At 42.5% G+C, this 11,212-nt stretch overlaps 1 protein-coding gene across 5 annotated transcripts in view; it reads left to right on the top strand.

Moving 5' to 3' along the window:
- The window catches only part of LOC127008658 (collagen alpha-1(I) chain-like), a 28,565-nt gene that overhangs the window by 9,972 nt on the left and 7,381 nt on the right, over nucleotides 1–11,212 (top strand). For 2 of the 5 annotated variants that reach the window (XM_050880958.1, XM_050880957.1), the window contains exons 2-9: nucleotides 4,254–4,333; nucleotides 5,393–5,591; nucleotides 5,934–6,150; nucleotides 6,507–6,680; nucleotides 8,537–8,557; nucleotides 10,145–10,219; nucleotides 10,499–10,585; nucleotides 10,881–10,988. In XM_050880958.1, coding sequence (XP_050736915.1) covers nucleotides 4,254–4,333; nucleotides 5,393–5,591; nucleotides 5,934–6,150; nucleotides 6,507–6,680; nucleotides 8,537–8,557; nucleotides 10,145–10,219; nucleotides 10,499–10,585; nucleotides 10,881–10,988 — 961 coding nt within the window. The remainder of the gene's footprint in view (nucleotides 1–4,253; nucleotides 4,334–5,392; nucleotides 5,592–5,933; nucleotides 6,151–6,506; nucleotides 6,681–8,536; nucleotides 8,558–10,144; nucleotides 10,220–10,498; nucleotides 10,586–10,880; nucleotides 10,989–11,212) is intronic. The other 3 variants (XM_050880960.1, XM_050880961.1, XM_050880959.1) reach the window with 2 other exon arrangements.

Raw genomic sequence — 11,212 nt, 5'->3', positions numbered from 1 at the left:
CGAAAACTCCTACGAAATGCCAAAAACTCCTACGAAATGCCAAAAACTCCCACGAAATGCCAAAAACTCCTACGAAATGCCAAAAACTCCCACGAAATGCCGAAAACTCCTACGAAATGCCAAAAACTCCTACGAAATGCTGAAAACTCCTACGAAATGCCAAAAACTCCCACGAAATGCCAAAAACTCCTACGAAATGCCAAAAACTCCCACGAAATGCCGAAAACTCCTACGAAATGCCGAAAACTCCTACGAAAGTCTTGTCAAATGTGTGTCCTTGGGTGCTGAAGGGTTTATGAATTAGGGCTTAAGAGTGGACATGGGCAAGGGTGAGGTGGGGGCGTCGGATAAGGAGGTGAGACGAGTCCGCCCACCTCCCAATGTCTCGATGCCCACACTGTCTGTTTGGCTTTTTTGCGACATTATTAGTTTTTTTTTTTTTTTTTACATGGAGCAGGTGGTGGCGTGTGTATAGAGTGTGTGTGTGTGTGTGTGTGTGTGTGTGTGTGTGTGTGTTTAAAGGGTAAGGAAGTTAACCATGCAGAGATAAACAGATAAAGGGAAAGAAAGAAAAAGAAAGAAGGAAAGAAAAGAAAGAAAGAAAGAGAAAGAGAAAGAGAAAGAAAGAGAAAGAAAGATACCATAAAATAAAAAGAGGAGTACATAGAGATGAAAGAAGACACTAAAATATAAAAAGAAGTGTTTAAAAAGGGCGAAAAGAGAATTCAGAGAGAGAGAGAGAGAGAGAGAGAGAGAGAGAGAGAGAGAGAGAGAGAGAGAAGGAATTTGTAGGAATGCGAGAGGCACACCATTGACCTTGCGTTCTTTCAACAATGCTCAACAGTGAAGGGAAAAACACCCTCTTCTTATAAAGCCCAGAGAGAGAGAGAGAGAGAGAGAGAGAGAGAGAGAGAGAGAGAGAGAGAGAGGGGGGGGGGGGGGAGGGGGAGGAACAGAGAAATGTAAATACACAACCCACGCACCCTTAAGCATCTGTCTCTTACGTATGACAGAAAATGACAAAAAAAACATAGACAAACAAAATATAAATAAAAACGAAAGAAAGAGAACGAAAGAAAGGGAAGAGAAGCTAAATGGGAAGAGAGATAAAAGAAAAAAACAGCAGTATCATGGCAGAGATAAAAAAAAATCCAAAAGAAGTATGAAAAAAAAAATTACAAAGGCGTTAAACCACAAAGACTCTCGCCACTCGTGACCCATTTTCTCTCTCTGTATACATCGTCAAGAGGGGAGACTCTCTTGGAATTTGCTTATTGACACAGGGACACAGACAAGCCCACCCCCCCCTAGCCACACACACACACACACACACACACACACACACACACACACACACACAGCCCGATACACCCAACACCCCACCAGCTGTGTGTGTGTGTGTGTGTGTGTGTGTGTGCCCAGACAGACTAAGTAGGCGTGGGTGTAGGGCCTTGCGGGAGAGTTGGAGGAGGAGAAGGAGGAGAAGTAACGTAACCTCATGCTCCTCCTTCAGACACTCGTTCTTGTCCCTCCTTGTTGTTGTTGTTGGTGGTGGTGGTGGTGTTGTTGTTGCTGAAGTTTATCTATATATGTTGTATCTCAAACTCATTCTCAGTGGTGTAGAGCCTACTGGTGGAGGAAGGGAATTATGAGGAAAATCTCTCAACACGTGTAGGAGCGCCGCAGCGAGACAAGCACGGGAAGGGTGTGGTATTCATAGTCCAAATAATATGATAGGACAAAGCAAACAAGAGGGAAAATATACTGAAGAAGAGCTGGAGGAAAGGATAATATAATATAAAAAATAATACATGTGGGAGATGTTAAAACAAATAAGTAAGTTGAGAAGATGAGATTCGTGAAAACATGGAAACGGAAAAGCTGGCCACAGAGCATATTTCCATGACAGGGAGGCAACTTGCAGACAGGGATTCACTCGGAAGTAGTACCACTCGTTGTTTTAATCCGCTAAGACAGTCTTTTATTCACACTGTCAGATTGCCTCTTACAAGTATACCGGCTGACTGTAGTTTGTCAGAGTCGCTCGTGTGTTACCATGTCAAACAATGTCAAACACTTACTAAAAATCTAGATATACAAAATCGCTAGAGACTTGATTATTCCACTTATCATATGTAGCATGGAAAAAGTCCAGAAAAAAGGTTAAGCAGGAACATTTATTTCTGAGACCATGCTTATAGGGGGAAATGGCCTCTTGTTTAAGGCCACGATCTCTAGTATTTGCTGTCTTCTTTCAATAACCTCGGTGATAGGTCGTCGGGTCCAACTGACTGATTCGTGTCGAGTTTGTCCAGATAATTCATGTTGAGGCTATTGAATTGCACAACGATATATTTAGGAGAAGGACTTGAAGGAGGGAAAGTAGTAAGGGAAGGAAATTTATCGAAGAATGAGGAGAAAGGTTAGAGAGTGGAAGGAGAGGAGAAAGAGTAGAAGGAAGAGGAGGAGAAGGAGGAAAAGGCGAAGGAAAAGGAGGTGTGAACGTAGAATATGTCAAGTAGAGGAGCAAGCGGAGGAAATGTCAAGGAGAAGGAGGAGACGGAGGAATAAAAAAGAGAAATACCGAGAAGTACAAGTTCGAGGAGGAGGAGGAGGAGGAGGAGGAGGAGGAGAAGAAGAAGGAGGTGCTTGAGAGAGACGACTTTGTTATTTTTCCCTTGACTGACGACTGTGTTATTGCAGCCCTTCGCCTCTGGGTCTCTTAATATCAACAACGAGGGTCAACTGGTGCCCCCCCCCTTTCTCTCTCTCTCTCTCTCTCTCTCTCTCTCTCTCTCTCTCTCTCTCTCTCTCTCTCTCTCTCTCTCTCTCTCTCTCTCTCTGAATGTTCAAAAATTACAATTAAACGCTGTAATATTCCACTCAGTAATATTCTCCTACGTTAAGATTACGAAGCTATCAAAATTTATATCTCATCCTCTTTTTTTATCTCTCGTTCTTGCCTTCTTCATAAAACAAAAAGTCTAACGAAGAAGAAACCAAACTAAAAAATGTCTAATTAATTTTGCGCATGGCACTCTAAGTTTAAGAGAACAGGTACGAGGTCACCGAGACGCAGAATAGCATTAGTATTTTTCTCACATTTCAATTAAATACCGCATCGATAAATGAAAAATAAGAAGACAATAACCGATTAACAAAACAAAAAGAAATTATGGAAAACGAGATATCCTTTCTTTATCAAACAAAACAGAAAACAGACAATAATAAAGTCAATGAGTTCTGTATCGTCTCCGCAAGTTCTTTTTCCCCCTCTCAGAAGCTATCAATATTCCACAAGGCATCAAAACACCTCTCCCTCCGAAACTGATCCCTTTGCTGGTCCAGAGGATATTTTCTTGTTGTTTTCGCCCTTAACCCGGCAGCTGCGGGGATCACGTTTCTTAATTAAAGTCCCCTCTAAGTGAATTAATGAAAAAAAAAATCATCACTCACACACACCATTCCATAATAAATATCAACGCATTTGTGATCAGTTTATGCATCATCTATTTTGGGGGGTTTTTATCATGACAAAAATTGGCCCGTCGCTGCTACACGGTAAAGCCACAAATTTGGCCCGTCGCTGCTAACGGGTTAAGCTGCCTCACTTGCTTAAAAAAAAAAAGTACAAAAAACGAAACATCCTTCCTTTATTAAATCGCATAGAAAAAAGAGGAAGAGGTCAAAACACTCAACAGCAAGCAAAACCAAACGAAGGAAAAAAATAACAGAGGGAACGAAACGCCTAAAAATAACTCCACACGTCACATCGCGGCACGAGTCACGGGGAGCCACGAGTGAATAGGTTGACACACTCGTCCCCGCAGCAAACCAAGTCACTGAGCCCCCTCCCGCACGCCTATTACCAATTTCACGCCGTTAGCACCCCACATGGAGGCTATGGGGGGGAGGTCCTGGCGGTAGGGCTGAGAGGGACGGGAAGAGTGTCAAGGGAAGATGTGAGAGAGGAGCGAAGGAGGAACAAAGGGAGATGTGACAGGAGCGGGAGGAGAGAGAGAGGAATATACGAGATAGGGGCGGAAGGATGGACGGATTATAATGTGATCTTTTCTTTACCTTAAGTTGATGATATTCTTTGCAATTCAACAGCTCTCAAGATGCTATAAGTCGAGTGTGAGGTAGTGATGCTGTTAGTGTGGTGGTGGTGGTGGTGGTGATGATAGATGGTGGATGATGGTGTTGGTCTGTTCTTTGTTATTTTCTATTTAATTTTCTCGTTTCTCTTGCAGGTGGTGGTGGAGGGTGATGGCGCTGGTGGTGGCGGTGGTGGCGGTGGTGCTGGTGGTGCTGCCGAGCCCTACACACGCCCGTAAGTCTTTTGTTTCATTTCAATCACACTCTGTACTGCCTGGGGGTTGGGATGGCATGCTCCTCCCCTCTCCTTTGTTGTTTACTTGCAACAATAAACTATCAATCAATCTCAAATATAAACAAAGACAACGTGGTGCTCAAACCCCATTCACACGCTATTATTATTATCACCATCATTATTATTATTATTATTATTATTATTATTATTATTATTATTATTATTATTATTATTATTATGGCCTTGAACTTCGTGGCCATGGGGGGAGACACGCAGCGGGTTTAGACTCACTCTCCCTCGCCATCTCTTAAGTCTGTCTGTCTTTTTTTTTTCTCTCTCTCTCTCTCGCCCTCTCACCCATGACGTCACTCGGGGCACTTGAGCATAAGGCCGCAGTACTGTTGGGCTTCTGCTTCTTCTATCCTTCTGTGTTATCCGTTTTATACAGCGAGGGAGGCAGATCAAGGAAAAAAAAGCCTGCCAGACGAAATATGCTAATGTACACAAATATAATAGTAATAATAATAATAATAATAATAATAATAATAATAATAATAATAATAATAATAATAATAATAATAACACCACCATCACCACTAATAACACACATAATGAAGACTGACAGCGACAATATGGCATTTTTTTGTGTGTATTTTTTCTCCTTTAATTATAACGTGATTAACTTGTATTACTCTGCTCGGATGACACTCTCTCTCTCTCTCTCTCTCTCTCTCTCTCTCTCTCTCTCTCTCTCTCTCTCTCTCTCTCTCTCTCTCTCTCTCTCTCTCTCTCTCTCTCTCTCTCTCTCTCTCTCTCTCTCTCTCTCTCTCTCTCTCTCTCTCTCTCTCTCTCTCTTTCAAATCGGATGGTCAAATTTCACCCACAAAGTCATAATAAGGCCATAATAATAATAATAATAATAATAATAATAATAATAATAATAATAATGATAATATTGATACCATTTTTACTCATGCGACTTTTCTTCCTACTCTCCCTTACTGAACGCTATGGAAAGATTATCACTATCACTTCTATTCACCCTTCCACCCTTCCCAGAGTACTACGATGAGCTAGTCGGCCCCTGCGCGGACTACCAGCCAGGGGAGGACGACCTGCAGGCCTTCGACTTCATCCGGCAATTCCAACTCGACGTCTTGGAGCAGAACTATACGGGTGTGAAGCGAGTCCGTGGGTCCAACCGCATGCAGACCGCCTACCGTCTCAAGGCTGATGCTAACCTGCAGATTGCCACCAGGTTGATATTAGATGTCTTGTTTGTTTTACTGGTTTGGTTTCCGTGCTTCACTCTATTCAGTATCATATTCATGTGGTTATTTCTTGAGTGGGTTTGTTTGCGTTTTGAGTTACTTAGCAATTGGCTGGGATAAGGTCTGGTCTGTCTGGATGAGGAGCGCAGAGTCCTCAACTTCCCCGAGCTGTTTTTCTCTCTTTTTCTCACCTTCCTGTTCGTGCTTCTGTCTTTGGGTAGCCGGGGCAGAGCGAGTTCACGGTAGCCAGCGAGGAACTGATGTGTTGCTCGCTCGAAAAATACAAGCATGGCACGTTAAGATGCGTTATGTCCTTCATATCCTTGCAGGGACATCTTTCCACAAGGGTTGCCGCAGGAGTTCTCGCTGATCTGCACCTACCGCTCCCGCCGGCCTCCGCGCAACCCTTGGGACATCATCAGGATCAACGACATCCGCGAAAGGCCTCAGTTCGCCGTCACGCTCAACCCCATCCAGAAGCACGTCGAGCTCTCCATCCTCTCCTATGACGGCTCCCTCAGGACGCTCCGTTTCAATCAGACGGAGGTGTGTGTTTCTGTGTTTTGAGAGAGAAAAAGAGAGAACCTCAACTTATCCTCATCAGTCTGTCCTTTCTTTTTCTCCTTCCATCTCTATATTTCTCTCTCTCCTTTTTTCTTGTCTTTCTTTTCCAACAAAACACCCGAAACAGTATGAAAAAGGACCACCCGCACCAGTTACTGTTCCTTTTCCATTCTCTTCATCACCCATCCGAAATAGTATAGGAAAAGGAACCCCACCAGTTGTTTTCCCTTTTTCATCGATCCTTTTCATCATCCATTCCCCACCTATCTTCCCGTCTGTCCTTCCTGTCTGTCTTCTCGTCTTCTTTTCCTTCTACTCACACTGTTACTCCGCCGCAGGAAGCCTTCAACGAGAGATGGCACAAGCTACACTTCGGGGTCTTCCGGGATCGCGTAACTCTCCACTTGGACTGCGAGAGGACCACTCAAGTCAACATCGACCCCCACGGACCCATAGACGTGAACGGCAACATCTACATCGCCAAGCAGCAAGGATCTGCAAGAACCGTCCCAGTATGTTACCGCGGAAGACACGCGAACATGTACCATCTCAAAACTACCATGGCTTAGGAAATCACTCTTACTGTCTGTCTTTACAAATGTCAGGTTACATTTATGCTCCCTCTTATTGAACGCAGTATTAGATTTACACTTTCTTATTTACATTCACTCATCGATATGCCAGATTTACATTACCTTTGGCATGTATAAACACTGGATTTAGAATTTATATTACCCCTTTCCAATTCAGGCCCAGAGTTACACCTTTCCTCCTTAGACGCATAAAGAAAAGACGTCCTAATGTTACTGAAGTTAGTCCTATCTAGCTGCAGCATCCCAGTACTTCATAAGCGATGTATGACTTTCAAATCCCATATGTAGAAGGCAGCACCGCACTTAGGGTATTAAGAAGCATACTTTTAAATATTTCGGCGCCCAAGTACACGTATTTGACACTGTTTTCGAAGGAGTTTTGGGCATTTCCAGGGGTATCTTAATGACCCTGGTAGAAGTTTCACCCTTCATCTGTACCATGAACCCCCCCAAAAAACACTCATGATAACCCGACTGATCTTTTGGCCTTTGGAAATAGTTAATGTGAGAGGCGGAAGCGTCTAAGAATACCGACCTGACTCACCAGCTCCAAACAGAAGAACCGAGCAGTGGCATCCTCTATACAGGGACAGTGCAGCGTTGCCAGACTGTCGCACTTAGGAGATTCTGTTTGACGATTTATGCGATTTTTAACCGCAAACTATCACCCCTACGCAGACAACGATATTTATTTATAGTTATTGCTACAAAATTTAATTCCTGGTGATCTTTATTTACATAGTTATGGGTCAGTAACTGGGTAATACCATGTTCGGTAACGGCAATCTGGCACCGCTGGTACAGTGGCGCCCTCTACATAGATACAATGGCGTCCTTTACATAAGCACATTGGCGCTTTCTAACTGGAACCAAGAGTCTTCTCCTTTGTACTTTAAGAAACTGCCCCCTTCCGTCTCAGTCCAGGAATCTAAGTATCCAAAGTTTCCTAGACACACAACGAATGCCGCGTGAGGAGGAGCACGACCCAACGCCACCTTGGCGCATCCTGACCTCTTGTGCTGCAGGCGCTGGGTGGCATTCGTTAGCGGATGACTCACAAGTTGCAGCTTTTATTGTTATTTTGTTGACAGCTTTTTGTAATTTCCTTTTCTCTTGGAACACCCATCAAGACAGATTTTTGTGTATGTTTTTAGTCTAACAAATAACCTGAGTTTCTTTTTTTTTTTTTTTGCAGCTACATTTTTTTAACCTTAAAAACATTAAATAAAAAACAGTATTATGTACAATAAGTTAATAATAATAATAATAATAATAATAATAATAATAATAATAATAATAATAATAATAATAATAATAATAATAATAATAATAATAATAATAATAATAATAATAATAATAATAATAATAATAATAATAATAATAATAATAATAATAATAATAATTTATAATAATAATAATAATAGACTTCCATCCCTTGACAGTGGGAGGCCAAGCTGTCTAACGCGAGAGGGAAAGGTTACATCTTAATCCATTTATGTTCTAGCTTAGCATTGAGTTTATAAATAGATCATAAATAGCAACCCTAACTACATGGCCTTTATAATGATGCTTTTCACGTGACAATGAAACAGAGGCCCATTAACTTTCAGCAAGGGCCAAAAGGGGAAGTTTCGGCCACTCATTATGACCCTTCGTGGCCGTCACACCTGGCCGCTTACCTGGCCTCGGGGCACTAATTAGTGTTTTGTCTTTGCAAGCATTCACCTGCATGGTTCAAGTGTTGACTAACCGGACTTTTCTCCCTCCCCCTCAAGAGGAAAAGGAGGAAATCCAATGTGAGTAAGTCCCCGATAGCTTGTTCATTTAGCTTCTGTAAAGTATTAATAACTGTGCTTCTGGTTCCGTTGCGCCATGCCCCATTAACTGCTATAAATCTGTACAGCTGTTGAGTAAATCCTGGGTAGCTTGTTGACCTATTTTTTGTAGAGTATCAACGTCTTCTGTATGTCCCTTTGTGTTATGTCCCTTCATCTCTTAATCGTACAGCTGCTATTATTTATATCACCCATTTTTATGTCTATTGTTGTATGTTTTTTTTTTTTTGTAGTGGTGCGCCTCCAGCTTGTCTCGTTCAACAATTCAATCATATATTTTACTTTTGTTACTCACATTTAACATTTTAGTTGATCATTTTCTACTTTCTTTTCTCCTTTGCCTCTTCAATCAAATATTTTCTTCCTGTATCTCTCTCATTTAACTTTTCAATCAAATATTTTCTTCCTGTATCTCTCTCATTTAACTTTTCAATCAAATATTTTCTTCCTGTATCTCTCTCATTTAACTTTTCAATCAAATATTTTCTTCCTGTATCTCTCTCATTTAACTTTTCAATCAAATATTTTCTTCCTGTATCTCTCTCATTTAACTTTTCAATCAAATATTTTCTTCCTGTATCTCTCTCATTTAACATTTCAATCAAATATTTTCTTCCTGTATCTCTCTCATTTAACTTTTCAATCAAATATTTTCTTCCTGTATCTCTCTCATTTAACTTTTCAGTCAAATATTTTTTTCCTGTATCTCTCTCATTTAACTTTTCAGTCAAATATTTTTTTCCTGTATCTCTCTCATTTAACTTTTCAGTCAAATATTTTCCTCCATTTTCTCTCGTGTAATACTTTAGTCGGCTATTTCTCATATTTAATTCTTTAATCAGATAATCTCTTCCTTTTTTTCTTAACATTTCAATCAAATATTTTCTCCCTCCCCTTCTCTCAAACTCTATTTTCTCCTCTCTTTAATCCTCCGTTTTTTCTTAACGCTTCAATCAAATAGTTTACGTTTGCTTTTCTCCTCTACCACTTCAATCAAATATTTTGCACCTGGTTCTTTCATTAATCACTTCAATCAAATATTATCTTCATGGTTCCTTCATTTACCACTCCAGTCAAATCTTTTCTTCCACCTCTTTCTTTATCTCTCAGTATCTTAATCTATTATGTTCTTCCTCTTTATTTCATGTATCACTTAAATCAAATATTTTACGCCTCCTTTCCCACTTTAATCGAATATTTTCTTCCTGCTATTCTCATTCACCACTTTAATCAAATATCACATCCTTCATAGAGACGTCATTACAACCTTGGTCGTTCCATTCTAAACACTAAAAGAATACATTGCTTTTTTAGACGAACACTTTTTTATTCTCCTTCTAAGTCGAGGCATCAACACCACCAATAGCAACACCATCAGCAGCAGCAGCTAACATAATAGTCGAGGAGTCAGCACCAGCATTACCCTCAGCACTAGCACCAGCATTAATATCACCCTCAGCATCAGCACCAGCATTAGTATCACCAACAGCATTACCCTCAGCACCAGCACCAGCGACCAAGGGACTAATGTGACTCTCCCGCCGCCAGATCGAGCTCCAGTGGATGGTGATGAGCTGCGACCCGTCCAGCCCGGAGCGGGAGACCTGTGACGAGCTGCCGCCGGTGAGCTCCTGTCCACACACTCTGTTCTGCAGAAACAGGAGGCACGACAAGGCTTTATAAGTCTTGTTCTGCCTCCTGGAACTAGCAAACATTAAACTGCAATACGGTGCTTCTTGAAAACAATCCGTCTCCTCCAACCAACAAACAAAAGGATATTTAACTCACACTGGATCATAGCCTCCTCTCCGTGTGTTTCCGAGGATTCAGTACACTTGACGTGTTGTACGGTACTTTTTTATCTTTTCCTTTCGTATAATCTCGTTGCCTTCCATGCGCCAGGTGCGACGCGTGGACTCCGAGCAGATCGGGCCGCAGCAGTGCGAGGAAGTGTGTCCCCGCGGGCCGCCGGGCTTCAACGGCACTGATGTGAGGCGCCCGACCCCCATCCAGGGCGGGGAGGGCACACTTCGTGTTGTCCTTGGTTAAATGACACTGAATATAAAAATATATTTACTGTTTGACATATTGGATATACTGACTAGTGATAAATGAGTAGTTTAAGTGCAGCAATCCCTTGATATATTAAACAGTTATTGAGTTCAGTCCTAACTTTATGGTCGTAATCAGTAGATGGGTAGGGACGTGTACTGGTGGGGGAGTGAGCTATGTCCATGTTAAGTGTCGATAGGCTGTAGCCTAAGTCCTAGGTCTGGCGGGGCAGGGCGAGGCCGGGCTGCCCGGTCGAAGGGGCCCCCCCGGCGCCCAGGGACAGCAGGGACTCCCAGGAATTGCGGGCGAGAAAGGGGAAAGCGGCGACGTCGGATTCCCTGTAGGTTTTACTTTGTTGAGGCTGTGGCCTTGAGTCTAACCTGGCCCTCACCTGGCCCGGCCCAGCGACGGCCCCCAGGCGCCGCGCACCGGGCCCTCTGACGTGCCCGGCCTAACCCTTGGCCGCCACACCTCCACGAGCGAGGCCGCGGTCAAGCCTTTAAGTAATACCTAGCTAGCTCATAGTCTTCTAACCCTCCATAAGGTGAGTGGCAAATGCTGTGA

This window comes from Eriocheir sinensis, chromosome 38 (genome assembly GCF_024679095.1).
Source record: "Eriocheir sinensis breed Jianghai 21 chromosome 38, ASM2467909v1, whole genome shotgun sequence".
Lineage (NCBI taxonomy): Eukaryota > Metazoa > Arthropoda > Malacostraca > Decapoda > Varunidae > Eriocheir > Eriocheir sinensis.
This window is presented reverse-complemented; position numbering and strand designations above follow the sequence as displayed.